The sequence below is a fragment of the Elephas maximus genome, chromosome 3 (assembly GCF_024166365.1).
Source record: "Elephas maximus indicus isolate mEleMax1 chromosome 3, mEleMax1 primary haplotype, whole genome shotgun sequence".
Taxonomy (NCBI): domain Eukaryota; kingdom Metazoa; phylum Chordata; class Mammalia; order Proboscidea; family Elephantidae; genus Elephas; species Elephas maximus.
Window position 1 is genome coordinate 82496094 of NC_064821.1, and position 22504 is coordinate 82518597.

The 22504-nt window shown below is 55.0% G+C and overlaps 1 protein-coding gene across 1 annotated transcript in view; it reads left to right on the forward strand.

Moving 5' to 3' along the window:
• The window catches only part of KCNQ4 (potassium voltage-gated channel subfamily Q member 4), a 61886-nt gene that overhangs the window by 33690 nt on the left and 5692 nt on the right, over positions 1-22504 (forward strand). The window contains exons 2-11 of the mRNA XM_049878928.1: positions 2927-3017; positions 3668-3794; positions 4006-4181; positions 5193-5318; positions 5727-5837; positions 6029-6124; positions 8974-9062; positions 10822-10983; positions 17993-18213; positions 20105-20204. Of these exons, the coding sequence (XP_049734885.1) occupies positions 2927-3017; positions 3668-3794; positions 4006-4181; positions 5193-5318; positions 5727-5837; positions 6029-6124; positions 8974-9062; positions 10822-10983; positions 17993-18213; positions 20105-20204 (1299 nt within the window). The remainder of the gene's footprint in view (positions 1-2926; positions 3018-3667; positions 3795-4005; positions 4182-5192; positions 5319-5726; positions 5838-6028; positions 6125-8973; positions 9063-10821; positions 10984-17992; positions 18214-20104; positions 20205-22504) is intronic.

The window sequence follows — 22504 nt, forward strand, 5'->3', positions numbered from 1 at the left end:
CTATTGACATGGAAAGAAAAGTATTTAGAACAGAAAATTCTTAAAACACCTGGTAAGAAGTTCACAGGGTGGCCCACTTCTACCTGAGGTCCTGAGGTCTCTCCAGATCAGCTGAGAAACAGGACTGAAGGATTTCTGTCAAGGGGCCCAGGGAGAAGGCCTGTAAAGATTTGGCTGCAGCTATTCCCACAGGAGGGGTTGGATGTGATGAACTCAGGGAAGCCCTTCTGGCCCAGAATGCTGCGTCAGCTGCAGTCACTGTCCCCAGTGAAGTGGCCGCTATGTTGGCTGTGGCTGGTTACTGAACATCTGGGGCTGGTACTCTCTTCCTTTACCCTCCCCGTGCCTTCACTGACTCAGCTACTAGCTGGAACTTGCCAAGGGAGCCTTCTCACTCATTGACCCAAAGCCACCGTCTTAGTTTGCTAGTGCTGCTGTAACAGGAATACAGTGAGCGGTGGCTTTAAAGAACAGAACTTCTTTTCTTACTATTCAGGAGGCCGGAAGTCCAAATTCAGGGCACTGGCTGTAGGAAGAGGCCCTTTCTTGTCTATTGCAACTTCTGGTAGCCGGCAACCCTTGGAGTTCCTGTGCTTGTAGACTCGTCTGCCTCCATCATCTTCAGATAGTGTCTGTCTTCCTCCTGTGTCTGCTTGCTTCTGTGCCTAATCTGCTTTTTTTATATCTCAAAAGTGATTAGGTTTCAGACACACCCTATACTGATATAGGAAGGAGCCTGGTTGAGCAGTGGTTAAAGTGCTTGGCTGCTAATCGAAAAGTCAGTGGTTAGAATTCACCAGCCGCTCTGCAGGAGGAAGATGTGACAGTCTGCTTCCATAAAGATTTACAACTTTGGAAACTCTATGGGGCAGTTCTACTCTGTCCTATAGGGTCACTATGATTCTCACTAAAAGTCAGGTTTTATACTGATACAGCCTCATTAACATACCAAAGAAAACTCTGTTCCCAGATGGGATTACATCCCCTGGTACGGCGGTTAGGATTCCAACGCATATTTTGGGGGACACAATTCAATCTATAATAGCCATCTCCTCAACACAGGGGCATTTGCAGTGATGCAGCTGGAGATCCTGCCTTCCAAGAAGACCAGGAGCCACCTCCAGGGAGGTCTAAGTGGGCCAGGCCAGAGCCAAGCCCTTTACATGCTTTTTCTCCCATCAGCATCCCATTTCACAGATGCAGAGAAGTTAGGTAACTTTCCTAAAGCCACACAAAAGCAGAGCTGGGATTTGAACCCAGGTCTCTCTGATCCTGAGCCCATGCTCCTGCCACCATGACACATGGGCACAAATAAAGCCATATAGAGAGTGACTAGGGCCACCTGAAACCAAGGGAAGCATTGGGAAGGAGGAGCTCTGAAGAGGGGGAAATGGTGGGGGATCACCAAGGGCTCCTTGAGGAGGTAGTGTTTGGGTGTGGGTGATGGGTGAGTAGGGTCCCAGCAGGTCAGACAGTGAGGGAGGGTGTTTTAGGTAGAATGCATAGCATCAGCAAGGGTGCAGAGGTGAAGAGACTTTGGAAACATTGGGGAAGGCTGGTGGGTCAGTCCTCACGAATTTTTTTCCAGAGAAGCCCGTTCCCTCAGGGGTCCTTTCCAGGCACGTGCATGTGCAGGCACACGCCAATCCAAAGAGGCCTGATTCTTGAGTCCAGTTGCATTCCCTCTGGCTGCACCTGCAGGCTGTGTCTTCTGGTCCTGCCCTTCCTCACATACCGACATACTCACATACTCTCTAAGGCCACCAGCTTCTCTCCTCCTTCCCTGTCCCCTGTTCCCACCCACTGGGAAGCTGGGAATCTTGGCTCTAAGCTCTCTTCTGGACACCCTGTGTGACCTTGGGGAATCCCATTCCTTCTCTGGGCCTCAGTTTCTTCATGTGTATGATTGGGGATGAGGGAAATGTTGGACTAGTTAGGTTCTAAAAGTTCCTCTGTTTCTAAACATCTGGTTCTGGGCCACTCAGTAGCTTCCCACCACTCTCAGGAGAGTTTCAGGCCTCTAAAAAAAAAAAAAAAAAAAAATTTTTTTTTTTTTTTAATGGTCCAGGTCCACTGTGCCCTGTTCCCCCCTGCCCCATCTGCCTCCTTCCCTCCCTGCCAGCCCTCCCTGATCTCCTTTTCTTGTGTAGCCATCTTGTTATTTAATTCCATAAGAGCCAGGAAGGCAGGGGCAGTGGTGTCCATTCTGCAGATGAGCCCTGACTGCTCAAGTCGACTGAGAAATTCATGGGGGAAGGGAGCCCACCCCCAGCCACTGACCTTCCCTGGTCCCTGCTGACTCCTGAGGCACTTCTCTCAGGACAACCTGAGCCTGAGGAGCTTCCTGACTTTGAGACCCTGAGGTAGTCTGTTCCTGTTGCCAGCCCAGACAGAGCAGATGCTCACAGCTAAGTGACTAGTCTCTGAGCTACAGCCTGCATCAAAGGGCAGTTGAGAGGCTCCCAAGGTATTTGTGAAGGAGCCCTGGTGGTGCTGCGGGTAAGTGCTCAGCTGCTAACCGAAAGGTTGGCAGTTTGAACCCATCAGTGCTCTGCGAGAGAAAGATGTGGCAGCCTGCTTCTGTAAAGATTGCAGCCTTGGAAACCCTGTGGGGCAGCTCTACTATGTCCTATAGGGTTGCTATAAGTTGGAATCTACTCAAAAGCAGTGAGTTTGGTTTTGGGAGGTGTCTGTGAGCTTGGCAGCCTGGGGCTTGGAGGATTCTCCCTTTGGTTTCCACATTATAGGGAACTCTGATTTGATTCTGTTTTTCAAACAATTTTCCCCCTAGGTACAGCCTGAACAGCCAGGCTGAGAGCTATTTCCCTCCTCCCCCCACCCCCGACTCTTCAGGCCCCTGCCGGAGATTCCTCAGCTGTCCTGTCCATCCAGCAGTCTAACCCTCTCCTTCATGCTGCAATTACAGATTTTTGCTGGTCTTCAGCTGCCTGGTGCTGTCCGTGCTGTCTACCATCCAGGAACACCAGGAACTTGCCAATGAGTGTCTCCTCATCTTGGTGAGTGTCGGGAGCCCAGGTCTGAGGGACACTGTGTGAGGTCACACCCCTGGGCTGAGGGCTGAAGGGGAGAGAGGCTTCTCATCCCATGGCTCAGATGGTGCCTTGTTGTGCCTTGTGCGCTGAGCTGGTGGCTGTCCCTTTCTGGGTTTCGTTCCCAACCTTAGAGCAGGTGCTGGGTGACCTTCTGCCTCTAGGTGAGGGCTTATGATGGGCCCAGAGGAAAACAGGTGAGTCAGCCCTATCCCTTCTCAGGACAAAAATTGCAAACTCTACCCTGGTTTTGTTTTGAACCTAAACAGAAGAACCTCAGAGGGGAATGGCTGACAGATAGCCACCTCTTGTGTCACCCAGTCAGGGTTAGAGTCTAGAATGGGGGGGGGGGGGCGGGGAATGAGGGATAGAAAAATCCAGACAGCTCATGGGGGTTGTGAAGGAGAGGGCAGACTTGGGCTGTTAGTCTCCTTGGAGGACATGTAAGGGGCCACCTGCCCTTCTGGAATCCTCCCCAGGTCCATCCAGATGGTGTGAGGAGAAGTGATAGTGAGGTGGTCCTGGTCCCCCAAATCCGGGAACTCTGGGTTGGGTTGTATGTCCTGCGCCCTCGTTCCTGAGAGTGGGAACCAGAACTCAGGTCTCTGGTCCCACAGGAGTTTGTGATGATCGTGGTGTTCGGCCTTGAGTACATCATTCGCGTCTGGTCGGCTGGGTGCTGCTGCCGTTACCGAGGATGGCAAGGCCGCTTCCGCTTTGCCAGAAAACCCTTCTGCGTCATCGGTAATAAGGGACGCCCGCCCGCGCCTGACCCCTGATCCCAAGCCTCAGAGTCGACATTGACTCCATTCCTGAGCCCCACCCTGGGTGCTGACCGACTCAACAGATGCTCTCACTCCCCCAAAGCTTCCAGGAATCCCCGATCCCAGGTCTGGACGCGGGGTGGGTTGGCTCCTTGGCGCTGTCCGTGACCTCGCCATCCCCGCCCTTGTAGACTTTATCGTGTTCGTGGCCTCGGTGGCCGTCATCGCCGCGGGCACCCAGGGCAACATCTTTGCCACGTCTGCGTTGCGCAGCATGCGCTTCCTGCAGATCCTGCGCATGGTGCGCATGGACCGCCGTGGCGGCACCTGGAAGCTGCTCGGCTCTGTGGTCTACGCGCACAGCAAGGTGAGGCCCGGAGGGGCCTTCGTGGCGCAGACCGACGGGGTTGGGAAGTATAGGGACAGGACAGGGGGCGGTGTCAGAGGAGGCTATCTATGGGGCCGGGCTGGAGGCGGGGGCTAACAGGCGGGGCAAGGTGGGGGCCGAAGCTAGGTGGGGGACAGGGCCTGGGCGGTGCCTGGAAGGGAAACGTAGGGAGTGAGCACCAGGGCAGGAGGTGGGGCCCGAAGAGAGGTTACGTATTGAGCCGGAGCGGGGCGGGACCTGGGCGGGGCCTGTGAGTCAGGACCAGGCCAGGAGGCGGGGCCTGAGAGGTGGGACTTGAGGGGCTCTCGGAAGCTTTTGGGTTCGGGGTCGAAGCACACACCAAAAGGGTCTAAAGGCCTGAGGGTGGAGTTCGGGCGGGACTAGATGTGGGACCAGGCTCTAAACCTGAAAGCGGGGTTTGGGGGCGGGGCTAGGTGCGACGTTGGGGTGAGAGGCCTGAGGGTAGGAACAAGGATAGGGCCGGAGGTTTTGTGGGGGCCTGGCCTTTTTGAGAGGACTCCTGGTGGCGCAGTGGTTAAGCGCTCGGCTGCCACCCGAAAAGTCAGCAGTTGGAACCCATCAACTTCTCCGCGGGAGAAAGATGTGGCAGTCTGCTTCGTAAGATTTAAAAACTCTGTGGGGGCAGTTCTACTCTCTCCTATAGGGTCCCTATGAGTCAGCATCGACTTGATAGCAATGGTTTTGGTTTTTTGGTTGGCCTTTCTGAGAAGGCAGGGCAGGGTCTTCTTGAAGGGAGCAGCTGAAAAGAAAGGGGAGCAAAGCCGCTGCCTGGAATGTCTTGGAAAAGTCCCCACCGGTACTTTAATCCCCTTCACCCCAGAACACCCCCAGAGACCACTCCGGGAGCCTCCCACCTCCCCTGTGGCCCGGGCCTCTTTCCTCCCTCCCTCAGGTGTGCACAGCGTTCCCGGCGTCCTCACGCCCCTCCCCTCAGCCCCTCTGTGGTCTCATGCGTTGTTGCCCTGGCAGGAGCTGATCACCGCCTGGTACATCGGGTTCCTGGTGCTCATCTTCGCCTCCTTTCTGGTCTATCTGGCCGAGAAGGACGCTAACTCCGACTTCTCCTCTTACGCCGACTCGCTCTGGTGGGGCACGGTGCGTGAGGGTCGGTGCAGGGATGCCCTTCTCCCGGGACCCTCCCTGGGAACTTCCTGAGGCCTGCCCATTGTGACCCCCCAACTCGGGGTTGAGCAGGCCTGTCCCTGTCCTCTATATAGGGCCCCTGTGACTGGCCCCTGTGGATGACCTGGTGCTAGCCCCCCAGCATGCCCAAGTGGACCTGCTTGTGCCCCCACCTAACCTTCCACGTCAAGTTCTCGTGACCCGCACCCATTCCTCCAACCAGCGCTGGGGGAATCTGCCTATGCCGTTAACCAGCCCCCATGACAACTCCTTGTGACCAACCCCATGGGTGACTCCCATACCTCTTTGTCTGAGCCCCCAACAAGCTCCTGTGGGTGGCCCCCGTGACTAGAGCTGTGGGTAATTGATTTGTGCCCCCAGATTACTCTGACGACAATTGGCTATGGTGACAAGACGCCGCATACATGGCTGGGTAGGGTCCTGGCTGCTGGCTTTGCCTTACTGGGCATCTCCTTCTTCGCCCTGCCTGCCGTGAGTTCCCCTTCCTCTGTTCTTCTCCCCTGAGGGTGGCCCAGCCTCTAGGAGAGGCCCAGGGGTGGAATCTGCTGAGTCCCTGGCCCATATTGGCAGGACATCTCCTGGCCTATCGGATGGGCAAGGATAGGGGTGTCCTGGAAACTTCTTGCTGCCCTGCATTCCCCCAACCATGCCCTTCCCCCCAGGGCATTCTGGGCTCCGGATTTGCCCTGAAGGTCCAGGAGCAGCACCGGCAGAAGCATTTCGAGAAGCGGAGGATGCCAGCTGCCAACCTCATCCAGGTATAAGATGCCCAGGAGAGGCTGTGGAGGAGGGCGATGTACCTGAACTGTGTACCTGTGTACCTGGCCCTGTGCACTGGCCCATGTGCCCCAGCTTCATAACCATGACTCCAACTTTGAACCTCAGAGAGTAGATGTCATTTTTCTGGAGTCACACATCAAGTCGGGGGCAGAGCTGGGATGCTGATGGAGATTGTCAGAAGCTTTTCCCTGCACCAAATACCTAGCTTCTGGCCAACTAAGGCTTTCTCATTGCTCACCTCCAGCCCTGACTCCACATGGCCCAGAGTGGGGTGGGGTCTGGACTAGAGCTATTCAAAGCAGGGTGAACAGCGTGTGCAAAGGCCCTGTGGTGCGTGGTATGTTTGATGAACTTTAAGGAAGCCAGTAAAGCTGGAACAAAAATCTCTAGGAGTGTAGAGTAGAAAGAGTTGGGTAGGTGGGCAGGAGGACCCAGACCTGGGGTCTATAGGGAGGAGTTTAACTTTTTCCTAAGAGCAATAAGAAACCACTGATGGGGATGAAGTAGCAGAGTAGGTGACATGATCAGATTTGTGTTTTGAAAAGCGGCGAATGGATTGGAGGGTGACCAAGGTGGGTGGGGAAAACCAGGAAAGGAGGCTCTGGCAACAGTCTAGGTGAGGTGGGGCTGCTGGGGTGGCTTGGGGAACAGCAGAAGACATAGAAAGAGGGGGCAGATTCTGGGTATTTAGATAGTAAAATTAGTGACATGAGAAGGAAGGGAGGGGGGGGTGGCAGGGTGACTGAGATTTCTGCCTTGTCCCACTGGATGCTTGTTGGTTCTACTCATTGGGTGGGGATCAGATTTGGGCATGAAGAATATGAGTTTGGCTGGGGCATGTGGCATCTGAGGGGATTCTGAGACCCTGAGTGGGGATGCTGAGGAGGCAGCCGGAGGTGTGGGTCTGCAGCTGAGAGGAGTGGTCCGTGCTGGGTGGACGATGTTGGGAGTGACTGCAGGTAGATGGTAATGAGGCCCCGGGCATGAGTGAGCTTTGGATTGATTTTGGTGGGGGAGGGGTGGGGGTGGGTATGCTGGGGGAGAAGAAGGACCAAACTGGGCTTTTAGTAACCCCGTTTTTAATGGCTGAGCTGGTGATGTTGAACTGGGCAAGGAGACAGGAGGAGCAACCAGAGTAGTGGGTAAAAGACCAGAAGCCTGTGGTCTCAGTTTCCCTCAGTGTGGTGAGGTGGTCTGACAGGGTGCGGGCTGATTTTTTGTGACTCCGTGCCTTGATCTTGGCTCCTTCTTAGTCAGGAGTGCGTGCAAAATAAATCCCTGCAGGAAATGGTTCAGGGAACACTGTCACAGCCCACCTCTGCCTGCCCCCAAGCGCACCACCCTCTGACCCCCAAATCCAGGCCTGACTCAGCCCTTCTCTATCTCCTCTCCCCAGGGTGAAACTCCCCTCCTGGTCCCTGCTATCTCCAGCCACCAGCCCAGCTTTTCCTTCTTGGCATCCCCTGGGACACAATGGCCACTGTCCCCTGGCAGCTGGCCTTCCAAGGGGCATTGTAGGGGCAGGCAGCTGGCACTGTCCATGGCGAGAGACAGCTGGTATTGTGGTGCCCATAATTAATGAGACAGCTTTGGCAGCTGCTCCCCAGCCCAAGCCAGGGGCCTAGGCAAGCAGGAGGTAAAAATATGCCTGTCCTGGGAGGGCCTCTGGTCCATGAGGCTAGCAGTGAGCAGCCCCTTAAGGACAAGAGGCACCCAAAGGAGGGGGGCACCCATGGCCTAGTTCTACTTTGTTCTGGCAGCTTCCACATCTCCTCACCCTCACTGGCCACCAAACTCACAGGCCTTACCACGGCTGGAGGGAGAGGGATGGGTCTTCCTGCCTTCTGGCCCTCATCCCTCCTGCTGCAGAGGAAGCCTTGTATGTCTGTGGATGCTGAGGGCTTGCTAGGTGATGCTCTTTCCTCCCTTCCTCAGCCCCCAGTGCTCCCTTGGACAGTGTAGGACAGCTGGGAAAGATGGGATGGGAGCTGTCATTAGTAATAAATAATTCACTCAGCCAAGATTAATTTGCCAGACATTGACTAAAACCTACTATGTGCCAGGTACTGTTCTTGGCACTGAGGATACAGTGGTGACCAAGACAGAGCTTAGAGTCTAGGGGGAGAGAAAGACATTAATCAAATACACAATCAATAGATGTCTATTGACTGTGAGGAGCCCTGGTGGCATAGTGGGTAAGATCTTGGCTGCTAACCAAAAGGTCGGCAGCTCGAACCTACCAGCCACTCCTTGGAAACCCTGTAAGGCAGTTCTACTCTGTCCTATAGAGTTCACTAGGAGTTGGAATCGACTCGACAACGGAGGTTTTTTTTTTAATTGACTGTGATAAGGGAGATAGCAGGAATGTTTAACAGGGAACCTGGCATTAACTACTGTGTGCCAGACCCTGAGCTTGTCATTTATTATTCATTAGTGTGTTTAGTCCTCACAACACTCTGTTAGGTAAGTAGAATTAGCTCCATTTTACAGATGAGGAGACTGAGGCTCTGAAGGTTTACTTTTTAGGCAGAGCTGAGATTGGAAACCTACGTCTACTTGACAGCAATACCCGAGCTCTTAATCCCAGTGCTCCAGGGCCTCCGGCTGTGGTGCTGACCTGCTTTGTTGCCTTGAGGAAGTCACTTTTCTCTAGGTCTCAATTTCTTTGGCCAGCCCTGCTGGTGACTATGGAATTGCAACTGGTTTCTAGCTTTGAGTGCCCTCTACTGACCCACGGACTAGGTTCTTTCGGACTAGGTTCTTTCGGGGGCAGGGGGTCAGAGGCCTCACTGATGCTGTCTCACCCTCCCTCCCCCCATCCCACCAGGCTGCATGGCGACTGTACTCCACCGACACAAGCCGGGCCTACCTGACAGCTACCTGGTACTACTACGACAGTATCCTCCCATCCTTCAGGTAGGGCTTGCTGAGGATGGGACTGGTAGGGGGCTGGTGGTAATGCCCCTTGAGGACAAGTGCCTGGGACTTAGCCCTGGAGGATGGGGAGGGTGTGACAGCTCCCATGGGATCATCTGGGGCTGGCTCTGCCAATCCAGTGTAACTCAGAGCCTGGAGTGTCCTCTCTCATGCTCTGGTGTGCCCAGGACACAGGTAGACACAAGACATGGGGCAGGGGGTGAAGCCCTGCCCCATTGGCTGAGTCCCAGACGCTGGGGTGCTGGAAATTCACAAGCTCACCCATGGGTGATACCACCCAGGACAGTAGCACTGCCAGCTCATTCTCCCCTCAGCCTTTGGTGGAGGCAATGTTAACCTTTATCAGCCTGGCATATTGTAGCTGGACAGAGAAAGTGTGGTATGGGCAAGAATGTATGTGCCAGAGTTGGGTGCAGGGGCCCACCCAGCACCCCCATGAGTGAATATGTACCCACTTTTACTGCCCTGGGCAGCAGCCTCAGGGCCCGGAATTGGGTTAGCCCCACTGGCCCAGGCTGGGCTAAAACTGCCTAGGGGGTGGCTCCACACAGGAGATTATTAATAGCATCACCAAGGTGCGTGTGGCCAGGTGCCTGGCTAGGCCCTTGGGCAGGAATGAAGACCATGGGGACTGGCTCAGTCCCACAGGCAGGCAGGCATCAAGCATATGGCTGGACCAGGCTGCTGTGCTCAGCGCTTCTGTGGGCGGCTTTTTTGCCTCATTAGTCCTCCAGGAGCATCTGTTGTGTGATCCCACTTGCCCCTACACCTGCTCTCCCTTGCCTCCCGGCCTCAGGGGCTGCCCGGGGAGGAACAGGAGAGAAGGGGCTGGGAAGGGAGGCTCCCAGCATCACCCTGGTCCCCCCAATCTCTCCACTTGGCAGAGGCAAGCTCCCACCTCAGAGACCAGAATGGTGGTTAGACTAAGAGAAGCCTTCTGTGCCAGAAGTAGCCCTAAGGATTCAAGGCCAGGCCTTCGGGAGAGGGGCAGGGGCTGGTTCTTTAGAAATGTGAGGTGTGTGAGGGAGAGGAAAGGTTTAGGAGTCGGGTGGTCTAGGTCCTCTGGTAGGAGAGACAGAGCCTGGTCTGGAGATTCTGCCTCCATTGGACCTCCTGTTCCCTGGACCTCAGTTTCCTCATCCATATGATGGGAAGGTAGGCAGGGGTTCTAGAGAGGAGAGGTGCCCTCCTGGGATTGTGGGAATGGGAATTGGCCTGGAGAGTTAGGAAGGAGCTACAGTCCTAAATATAACCTCCAAGAACCCAGTGGCAGGGTTGAATGCTGTAAGGAAAGGAAACTGGGCTGGCTAACCCCTCAAGCCTGCTTCCTCAGCCTCAGTTTCCCCAGAGTCAGAGGTTAAGGATTTCAGGGCTGCCACTGCCACTCCCACTGGGTAGGTGTAGTTCCACATCCAGGTACTCACTCAGCTTGATGAGCAGAGAGTAAGCTGGATTTGGGTCCCCACTTGCTGCCTTGTGTGGGTGGGTGCTTTTGAGTTGTGCCCAAACTGCACAATCATACCTGGCAGCCCTGAGGAATTCCCAGGAACTGAATGTACAAAGGGAGGAGGAAGACCAGTCTTTCCAACCCCCCCTCCCCACTTCTGGCCTGGGTGTTCTCTGAGCATCTCTAAAGAGGCAGGGCCTGGCAGAACCTGAGGCCACGAACTCAGTGCCCACTGGGGGAGGTGGGTAGTGCCAGGGCCCTGCCTGCTGCTGATGGCGCCCTCTCCTGCAGAGAGCTGGCCCTCTTGTTTGAGCACGTGCAACGGGCCCGCAATGGGGGCCTACGGCCCCTGGAGGTGCGGCGGGCGCCGGTACCTGATGGAGCACCCTCCCGCTACCCGCCCGTTGCCACCTGCCACCGGCCGGGCAGCACCTCCTTCTGCCCTGGGGAAAGGTAGGGGCCCCCCGGGGCCGCCACCTCCTCTTGCTTCCCCTCTTCCTTTTCCATTCTTTGTTTCTCATCCTCTCTCAGACCTGTCTTCAGCCATGACGGGGGTGTCTGGGCCTGTTCTGGGGAGTGCCAGGCCTCGTCGTGAGGCCTTAATGGTTGGCATTGAATGGCCAGACAGGTACAGACTGAGGGCCTCTCTGGAGGGACCAGGCTGGCCTCACCTTTTTGTCATGTGGGGCTCAAAGGTCTGAGTGGGAGAGATGTCCACACCATCCTTGCCCATCACCCCCTCCATTCACGCCACTGTCCTCTTTCTTTCTCTGTTTCCACATCCCCCTTACTCTTCTATCCCTGCACCCCCATCCCTTCCGGGAAGCTGGAGAGAGGAGGAGGCCGCTGGCCACAGGTGCTTACGGCTCAGGTAATCGTGGGCACCATCCTGGGGCGTGAGGGCAGGGAACCCCCTCCCCCAGCATGCTTCTCTAGAAGGGGCTTGAACACCCTAAATCTGCATTTCGGGAATGAGATGCCAGCTGGCTGAAAACAGAGCTCTGTGACTAAGAACTGCTGTAGAACCTACGTAAACTCAACCGATGACCTGCTCTTGTCTTGTGCAACCCTTGTCCACAGCTTCGCTCATCCCAGAGGGCCCTCCTGGGATTCTTCCACAATGCCTTTCTCCCTCACTGGGCTACACTTTGCCCCTCCCAACAGTCTCTTTCCTCTCCACCTGTCTTTTCTGGAGCTTTTGCATCTTGAAAGAAGAAGAAAGAAAGAACAATGTTTACCCCATACAAACATTTATGAACAATGGAATTCCAGGTGTATTTGGACAAGGGAAGCCCATTAACTCACAGTGTGGGGAAACAGCCGCTCTTGTAGAGGCTTAGCTTTGAGGTCAAGGGTTCAGTCCCCCAATCCCCATCCCTCTCCTCTCCCTTACCCATCTCTTTGTTTTGTCTCATCTTCACACATCATCCCTGAACGAGCCAGGTGAGCCCCTGGGCCTTGAGCCTCAGGTGTTATTCCGGGACCCAGGCCCAGAACAAGGGACGAGAGAAGTTGAGCCACTCAGTGATGAGAAAGAGGAGGTGCGGTGAAAGCCTGCCTCTGCCATTTGATGCTGTGTGTCCTTGAGAAAGTCATCAAGCCACTCTGAACTTCTGTTCTGGATGACAGTCATTGATGTTTGGGCTAATCAGGGTCTCTGGGTTCTCTAGGTTCTCTAGGTTTTTCCAGGCTGGAAAGGTCTGGAGGATGGGGAAGAGGGAGTTCCAGTACAGGGGATTCTGGGAGCAGCGTCCCCTCCTTGTCCTCAATGAGGCATTCCTGGGCCAGGGGCTGAACAGGAGGTGGTGGAGAGGGAGAGCCCCCTCCAAGTCTGGGGATGGGGCAAGGGGAAGCATCACTGGCTAGGTCAGGCTGGGAGCTCCCTGGACCCTGGTGTGTCCCTACTCTGATCTCTGTCACTACCTGAAGTCCTTTCACTGTTATTCCCATCCCTGTCGCACCAAGGTTTATAGGCAGAGGCTCAAAAAGCATTCCAGCAACCCCACCCAGGGCCAGAGTCAGGAGGGCTCTCTGAAGCCTCCAGTTCACTCTGGTCTCACCTTACCTCAATAGGAAAGTACCTGTACCACCACCCAAAGCTACTGTGGGTCCCCCGAGCCCTGTAAGAACCAGGAATAGATTAGCACTGGGAGTTTGGCCATCACTACCTCCCAGCCTTGTATCCGTCTGCCCTGGAGTGTTTGCGTGTCCAGGGCTCATGGACATGGTGATGAAGGTGTCCCTTTTTCTCAGGGCCTCCAGGGGACTGAGCTAGGACTTCTAGGGGACCAGTAACCACCAGCTTCAAGCCAAATGGCAATATCCTTAATCTTACAGTCTGCGCCCTATAGGGTGGGTGCCCGCCATGACTGTCCCCGACACTTACACATGCCTGGTTGGCTGTACCTCTGGTGGTGCTTGACGATGGACCCAGGCTGAGCACGACCCCAGGAAGTAGAGCTACACAGGGCAGGACCTTCTGGGGGACAGCATTTTGGGGTTTTGAGATGAGGCACTAAAGGGAGTGTTACTCAAAACATGGTCCACTGACCTCCTGCATCAGTATCTTGTGGGGCGTTTGTTCAAAATGCAGATACTTGGACCTCTCCCCAAGTCACAGCATTAGCACGCCTGGAGAAGAGGCACAGAGTTCTGCAAATTTAACATGCTCCCCAGGAGGTCCTTATGCAAAGTTTGAGAACCTCTGCACCCTGGGGATGGGAGCTGGAGGATGAGTCGGGTGGGGATCCTTCTCTCCCGCCAGCCACAGGAGGCCGGCCCCATCCCGGCAGCTCCCCACGCTCTGCCCACCTGCTCCCTTCGCACTAACCTCTGTTTGTGTCTTGTTCTCAACTTTCCAGCCAGATGTTTAGTAATAAACGGAGTTTCTTTCGGATCCACGCCAGCTGGAGACCGAGGTACCCCCTCGCCTGCTCCTCCTGTCCCCACTTCTCCTCGCCCCACCCAGTTCAGGGGCTGGAGAGGGGGACAGAATGGGCCAAGGACAAGGTGCATGTGCCTGCCGCCTGCCGTCTGCCTTGGGGCCCCGACGAACCTTCCACTTTCCTGGGGGAATGCCTCTGCCGAGCCTGAGGGCATGGCCCTGGCACCCAGTCTGCCAGGAGGGACATTTGCAGGAGCCTTGGGGATGAGTCCTGGCTCGGCCGCTGACACCCTGTATGATCTTGGCTAAATTGCTTTTCTTCTCTGGACCTCAGTTTCCCATCTGTGGAATGGGCAGATTGAACTAGAGGCACTCTGAGGGTCCTTCCCACTCTGACTTTTGCTGGGCCTTGGATTTAGCCTCCTGTCTCCCCACTGCCCACCTTCCAGGAACCCAGCAGCCCAGTGAAGGAGCTGGGATTGGCATTGCCTTTGCTAACTCTGGAGCCCCAGCTGGTAGCTGCATCATCACTCCATTCTTTGGTACCTGCGCTGTGCCAGGCCCTGCTCTGCGCACTAGGGACACAGTGATGAATAAAACATGGCCTCTGGAGACTTGCAAAAAGTGATTGCAATTCATTGTGATGAGTGCAACAAAAAGAGGAAGCAGAGGGGGCTGTGGAGCCCCGGGCAGGCACATCACCCAGAGAAGACCCTAATAGAAGGAGTGGGCATTAGAGAGGGTGTTCCAGGCCAAGGAAGCAGCACATAGCAAGGCTAGGAGGTGAGAGAGCATGGCTGGGGGAAAAGAACAGACAGCCCAGTTTGGTCAGACCTGAGAGTAAGGGGTTAGGAGCTGAGGATGGTGGTTTTGGCAGAGCTAGGTCATGAAAAACCCAAAAGCCCAGCCACTTAGTGTGAGTTTCACCGTGGTGGCACTGCCTGGCAGCCTGGACTTAGGGAGTTCTGGGTTTCCCAGAGGTGCCTCTGGAGCCTTGTGGGTTGTGGGGCTATGTGGGGCTAGTGAGCAGGAGATAAGCCTGTCCCTGCTTCAAAGGGAAGGCAATGTTTCTTAGAAATGTGCGTTCTGAGTCAGAACCTGGGTTCAAATTCAGGCTCCACCACTTACTAGCCTTGTGACCTTGGGCAAGTCCCATAATCCCTCTGTGCCTCAGTTTCCTCAGCTGTGAAATGCAGATGATCATAGGATCTGCTTCTGCTGAAATGGAGCCTGGCTCATAGGAAGTGCTATATAAATGTTAGCTTTATTCAATTTGGTATGTTGGGCAGTTAAGCTCTCACTTAAAAAAAAATTTGAAAACCATGATGGAGACACATTGAAGGGTTAAGCTGAGGTTAAGCAGATTTGCTCCTTTGGAAGTTGCTTTGCCTGTTGTGGGCATGACGGACCGGAAGGGCAAGGCCAGGGCAGAGAGGGCTAGTGTCGAGGCTGTTTTGTAGTCCCGAAGAGGGGGTTGTGTACAACACCAGAAGAGTGGACTGTCTTGGTTTCCCCCAGGAGATTGGCTTTTAGCAGGCAGACGATGAGTCTCCCTAAGGAAATTCCTTGTGGAAGTGAGTACAAGGGGTTGAGTCCAGCAGAGAAGTCAGAGGGCAGTCTGTGCCCAAGGCTTGCCCTCCCCACAGGACAGCCCCAGTCAGGCCATCTCATCTCTCCTCTCAGACACTAATAGCCCAGGATTTCTCAACCTCAGCACCACATTTTGGCCAGGATAATTCTTTGTTGTGGGGGGCTGTCCTGTGTATTATAGGATGTTTAGCAGTATTCCTGGCATATACCCACTAGATGCCAGGAGTGCCCCCAGCTATACCCATTGCCGTCAAGTTGACTCCAACTCATAGTGACCCTATAGGACAGAGCAGAACCGCCCCATAGGGTTTCCAAGGCTGTAATCTCTATGGAAGCAGACTGCCACATCTTTCTCTTGCAGAGTGGCTGGTGGATTTGAACCTCTGACCTTTTGGTTAGCAGCTGAGCGCTTTAACCACCGTGACATCAGGGCTCCTTCCCCCAGCTATGAAAACAAAAAATATCTCCAGATATTACCAAATGTCCCCTTGGGGTCAAATTGCCCCTAATTGCAATATACCATCCTAGACCCTATCCTGATCATTTGTCCATGAGAAAGTAGCATCTCTGGAACTAGAGGACCTGGGTTGCAGACCTTGCTCCATACCACGGTATCTCTGTGACCTTGGACAAGTTATTTCAGCCCTGAGCCCCACTGTCCACAAATATAAGCTAGGGCTGATAAATGTGGCGCCCACCACGTGAAGTTGCAGGAGGATGAAAAGCGCTAAGGCCGTCAACACAGGACATTGCAGGTTCTGAGGAGCCTGGGACAGGAAGGAGCACTTTCCCTGCTCACTGAGTGCCAGGTTTCTTTCCATTTTCTTTGGGCTTTTAGGCTCCAGAGAGGCTGATGTGAGCCATTTTCTGGGCTCTGCCCAAGAAGCTGGAATCCAGGGTCCCTCCTGGGAAAACAGTGCCGCCTTGCATTAAAGAGGAACCCAGGGCTTCTTGCTGGCTGGAAAGTTACAGAACCCCACAAACTAGGTGGGAAGCTCCCCTCAACCATCACAGAATCAGAGCTGGAAAGGGACCTTTTAAGGCCTCTAGTACAAACCCCAGACGCCTTCCTCTACAAGTCCTGCTGAGAGCAAGCGCAGCCTTGCTTCTCTCTTGTCTTCACAAGGAGGTAGCCCTTCCCCCAGAATACCTTTGGCGCTTGATGTGCTGGGTGTGGAGTTGGGAGTTCCAGGCTCTTAGCAGAAATGTCAGGGTGTTCTCCAGCCCCCTTCCTCCCTCCCCACCTTGGAGGAGTGGAGGACTAGGGGAGGGGGTGCACGGACCGGACTGGGAGGGGTTGGGGGTGCTTGCCAGCATGAGGAGAGCCCACAGGAATGGCTCTGCAGAGGAAAGTTTGGGAGAGCCAACCTCAAACTTTGACTGGGATTTTGGGGATGTATCAAAGGGATCCTGGGCCAGAGAGGAGCATGCTGGATTGTCGGAGTGGTCCTTGTTCTTCCCTTCTCATACCCTCAGGGCCCCAATCCTTGACCTATAATCTCTCCCTGACATCTGGGCTGCCTTCCTGAAGGCCTCCCTGGTTTCCAGATCTCCCTTACCTTGGCTCTACCCTCTACCCCATGCCCTGGGCATGGGGGACCCTGGCTCCCACCCAGCCCTGAAACCAGAATCTGTTCCCTGCTCAACCCTTGATCTGAAAGTCCCTAAGAACAGATAACACAGTCTCCTTCCCCAGCCCCTGGCCTACCTCAGGCCTCCTCTTGTGTCTTGAGCCAGGGCCCCAGATTTTTGAGTGGAGGGCCCTGAATCTGTCTGAAGGGGGCCTTCCAGTGGCAAGCCGCAGCAGGGGAGGCATTGGTGTAGCCGTAGGGCATGGGATGGGAGATGTTTTCTTGGGTCCTTCTCCAACAGTGATACTTGAACATCCTGGACACAGAGTTACTCTACCAGGTATTGGTTAACCAGGGCCTGTCCTGGGGAGCCTGAGGCCTCCATTCACCTATCTTCCTGCAAGTTTTGGGGATGTGTTGGGGAGCTGGGGTGTGGGAAGGGAAGTCTGAGAGCAGGTACATGGACACAGCCCTGCGTGGGTGCTGCTGAGCTGGGAGCTTAGTAGGCTGTGTAGGGGAGCAGACCTGGGAAGGGGGCAGAGCTCAGGCAGGGGAGACCTCAGAGGAACAGGTTATCAAACAGAAGTCTTCTCTGGAAGGCGGGCACCAGGCATGTCCAGGGCATCCCTGCAGGCCCAGCTTCTACACCCATGGGGGCTGAGGCCCCTGCACAGGGCCATCACACTACACAGCCCCAGGGCACCATTTGCACTGAAGTTTGTGTAATGGTGACCTCAGGAATTTTGCAGTGCTCTGCCTGCTCAGCTGTACCAGGTCCTAAGCCCTGACCTGACCAGCATGGGGATCAGAGAGCTCCAGCTGTGGAGAGAAGGAAAATATAAATCCACACATGTTCATATATGACAACATATGTACACACACTGGGACCTGTACACCACAATGTCACATGTTCACACATGTACACAGACGCACACCCTCAACTCCACACATCCCGTCCTTGTGTACTGAGTGGCTAGGAGCCTGCCCCAGTGTGCACAGTCAGTCCACCTTCTCCATTCCTCAGCAGCCTGTCTGTGCCTGAAGGGTTGCCACCTCCACCCTCCACCCACCCACCTGGGCCAGGCCCAGCTGTCCACCCTCCTCTCTGGCTCTTTCTTGGGTTTCTTTCACTCCTTCCACCCTGACATCTGTCCTGTGCATCCCTTATCTGCCTGGGCAATGAGGGGTGGGTGGTGGGGGTGGGGAGGGGACCTGCCCAGACTGACCCTGAATCAGCCACCTGTAGGAGTCAGGGCCCCCCTCACCACACTCTTGTCCCATCTCAGGATGTTTCCACATGATGGGGAATCAGAACCCAATAGCTACCCCCAAGCCCGAAGTCAGATCTTTGTCCCCGCTCACCCCATATCCCCAGCTCTGGCTAACTTGACTCTCCCCACCCGACCTACCCTGCCAGCAGCCGGATGGGCATCAAAGACCGCATCCGCATGAGCAGCTCCCAGCGGCGGTTGGGCCCCTCCAAGCAGCACCTGGCACCTCCACCGATGCCCACCTCCCCGAGCAGCGAACAGGTGGGCGAGGCCACCAGCCCCACCAAGGTGCAGAAGAGCTGGAGCTTCAACGACCGCACCCGCTTCCGGGCCTCGCTAAGACTCAAAGCCCGTGCCTCTGCTGAGGGTGAGCCCCTGGGGCCTGGGGCCTAGAACCTGCTGAGGGCCACAGGGGCAGGGACAGAGTCTATGCTAGGGGTGGAAATACTTGGTTCTAGTACCAGCTCTGCAACTGGCCATTTATGGGCCTCAGTCTTCTGGTCTGTAAAAAGGACATCATAATACCTGCTCATCTGTGCTCCAGACTAGTAGGAGAATCAAATGAGAATGTGGAGGTGGTATAAGAGCACAGGCTTGGAGCCAGGCTGCCTGGGTTTGAATCCTGGCTCTGCCACTTATCTTGGGTAAGTAACCTAATCTCTCTGAGCCTCATTTTCCTCATCTATAAAATGGGCTAATAATAGTACCTACTTCATGGGATTGTTGTAAGGATTTAATGAGGTAGCCCATGGAAGGTGGACAGAGGGTTTTGGGGATATAGTAAATACTCAACAAAAGCGAGCTCTATTACAAATGTGCTTTGCAAGGAGCGAGAGTTGATACTTGTTGAGTCCTGACTGTACAGCCCCACACTGGGTTATCTCATTTACTTTTCCAAACAACCCTGGGAAGTAGGTTCTGTTTTTAATCCCCGTTTTACAGATGTGGAAGCCGAGATCTTCAGCTAGTAAGTGGCCGAGCTGGGATCCTCAACCAGGTCTGTCCAACTCCAAAGCCCATGCTCTCTGCCCTGCCCATCTCTACCTCTTCGCCAGCCCAGCCGGCATACAGGAGGCTGTGAACCTGGTGGGGCTGCTTTTTAGCCAGCTAGGAGTTCCTGGGTGGCACAAGCAGTTAAGCGCTTGACTACTAGCCGAAAGGTTGGCAGTTTGAACCAGGCCTCGGAAGACAGGCCTGGTGATCTGCCTCTGAAAGGTCACAGTCTTGAAAACCTTATGGAGCAATTCTGCTCTGCACACATGGGATCGCCATGAGTTGGTATCAACTTGATGGCAGTTAACAACAGAGAGTTCTAGCTCTGCCCCCGACTTGTACTGTGATTTAGACAAGATACTGCCCTTTTCTGTGCCTCAGGATCCTCTTCGAGAAAAAAGACTCCTCCACCAGCTTTGCCATGCCTCAGGCCTGTGGGCAGGGAAAGGTGAGGGTGGGGTGGACCAGGATGGAGATGGGGACAGGAAGCCCTACTGGTCTTGGAGGGAGGGCACCCAGCCACATCGCCTCTGCCTGTGCTGTGTCAGCTCCCAAGATGCCATTCACTGGCTCAGAGAGCCCTTTGCTGGAGAGCTACAGAACCCCACAAACCAGTCTTTGAGGGTTGCTGACCCATAGGAGCCTACACATGGCCCAGCCCAGGAAGCTGTTGGCCACCTGCCACTCCTGCCCCTGCCCCTATGGGCGAGGATAGCATCACCCCTCAGCACACGGCAGGGCACCAGCCTCAGAGATGCTGCTTCTCTGGGGAGGTGAGGGGAGGAAGGAACAGGGGGAGTGACTTGCTTTAAGGGTCTTCCCCAGTGGTGGCTGGGCCTGAGGGCCCTGGGGCTTCCCCCACCTTGCAGTAGGATGAGGCTGTGCACAGGATTGCATGCAGAACCTCACGCCTCTTTTCCCTGGGCTCAGGGCCTTCCTCCAGGCCTGTGGATTTGCCCGAGGCCAGGGGTTCCCTAAAGCGGCACCTTCTTATGGGCCACCAGGCAGCTGTTTACCCTGACTGGCCACAGGGATGGGTGGGCATGCAGTACACTGGGGTTTTCAGCCCTGGGTGGGGTAGTGAGGAGCAGCAGCCAGGGAGACAGGAGCCTGGGTCTGCCTTGCTGCGTGACCCCAAGAAGGTCCTGGGCCCTTTCTGGGCCTCTGTCTCCCTATCGGTACCTCTGAGGGTGGTTTAGTATGTGGTGGTGGGGATTGGGAGTGTCCCCTTTTGCTGCCACCGCTCAGCCCCTCTTTCTTCCCAGAGGGCCCCTCAGAAGATGTGGCAGAGGAGAAGAGCTACCAGTGTGAGCTCACAGTGGATGACGTCATGCCAGCCGTGAAGACGGTCATCCGCTCTGTCAGGTGAGACTGAGACACCTGAGGTGAGCCCCCTCCCCACCTGTCTGCCACCACTGCTGCTTGCCATCTGGGGCCTGCCCCCATGGCCAGGCCTGGCCTAGCTCCCGGGCATGCCAGCTGCTCTTCTCCTGGCATCCTCAGTGGTGCGGGTCTGGCGGAGACCCTGGAGTGTGGGTGGGCGGGGAGGTGGCATATGGCTGCCAGCAGGCTTTGCTCCTACTCATGGTGTCTGGAGGCGGCAGGCCTGGATGGGGCGGTGGGCACAGCTGCCTATCACTGGTCCCTCTCCTCACACTTGCAGTGTCTCTGGTCACTGCCCTGCTTCTCTCCCCTTCCTCTGTCTCTCACTGTATGTCAGCCTCTCTTCTCCATTTCTCTCCCTCCTTAGCTGTGTATCAGTGGCCGCCTGTCTTTCCGGTGTCTTTGTCTTGTGCTCTCTTTCCCTCAGTCTCTGTGTCTCAGTCTCCTTCTCCCTTTGTCTCTAGGTCTCAAACTTTTTCTCTCTTTCCTTGGATGTCTTGGCTTCAGACTGTCTGTTTCCCCCAGGACATCTTCTAGAGCAGTGTTTTTCGAACCACAGGTCCCCACAGTTTGAAATCAACTTAGCGAAATGAATTTAGTAGGCCATGGTCAGCATTAAAAAATAATAATAAAGAAATAGGATAGAATAGAAAATATCAGCGTGCATCTGTCATTGTAAGGATAAATAGCATTCATGAACCTTATATTTCAGTTGTGTATTTGTGTGTGAAGGAGGTTTGGTGGCACAGCAGTTAAACACTCGGCTGCTAACCGAAAGGTTGGCGGTTCAAACCCGCCCAGAGGCTCTGCAGGAGAAAGACCTGTCGATCTGCTCCCATAAAGATTACAATCCAGGAAACCCTGTGGGGGTAGTTCTCCTCTGTCACATGAGGTCACTGTGAGTTGAAAATCAACTCAGCAGCATCCAGCGTACGTGTGTGTGTGTGTGTGTACTGGTCTTTCACATAAAATGTGTTTTTTACACTGGGTCTCGGACAAAAACATTTGAAGGCCTCTGCTTTGCTGGCTGTCTCCTCACATCACCAATTAAGTGGGGGACCAGAGTCTCCTGAGTCCTTTAGCCATGGCCCAGCCCCCAAGTTCCTTGGTGTGGACTCCTGTCTGCAGACTGCAGCTCTAGTTCCAGAGACCCTCTTAACCCCCAGGACTTCTGGACTCACCTCTTCTCTTTCCTGGCCAAGCCTTCTGCCCACAAGCCTCTTCCCTTTGTGTTCCTTTTAAAACCAGAGTCAGCAGGACTGTCCCCCACCTTCCAGAAAGGCCGTCCCCCCACCCTTTATACACATCCTGTCTCTCTCTGCCGTGTGACCAGCATCTGGGACACAGTGCCTGAGCTGCCGTCTGACCCAGGTCAGCTTTCCATGGCCATCCCCACAGCCTCCTCACACCCAGTATGCCCCAAACCTTTTCCTTCTGTGTCCCCATCTCAGGCAGTGACACCACCACCCACCCTTGTCACCGAAGCCAGATTCCTGAGAGTCATCCTGGGCCCAGGAGCCTGTCAGTCCCATCTTCTGAATTGCTATCCCGTATCTCCACCCCCACTGCTCTCATCCAGCTCAGCCCATCCCCAGGAGCAGGTCTCCCTGCTTATACCTCTGCTCCTCCAGGGCATCCTCCACATAGGCTGGCCGAGGGGTCATGCTAAAGTACAGGCTACGCCACACACCCACCCTCCCCCCCCCCAACTAACTTCCCATTGCCCCGTCTCTGCCAGGGCTCTTCAGAGTACTCCTCCAGCCTCCTCAAGGCTAACTTCCTGCCCGTTCTTCTCATACTGCCAAGTGCATTAACCCTCTTCCATCACACCCCTGTCCCAGATACTCTGAACCAAACCTCGCTCACAACACCTCCAGGCCTGCCTGTGTCCAGAAAGCTTCCCTTCATCCCCCTCCTCTTGCTCTCGGACTGGAAAATACCACTGTCAAGGCTTGTCCCCTCACTTCTCCAGCTGAGGCTCTCCCTTCTCTGGGTTCCCAGCCCTCTTTCTCCATTCCTTGGCATAGCCCTGTCACCCCATAATTGTACGTGTTCTCTTTCCCATCTCTGGGTGGTGCACATGGTTGACACACTTGACTGTTTAACCGGAAGGCTGGAGGTTTGAATCTCCCAAGGGGCGTGTTGGAAGGAAGGCCTGGCGATCTACTTCCAAAAAATTAGCCATTGAAAACCGTATGGAGCACAGTTCTACTCTGACACATGGGGCCCCATGAGTCGGAATCGACTGTGTGTGTGTGTGTGTCTGTCTGTCTGTCTCCCAA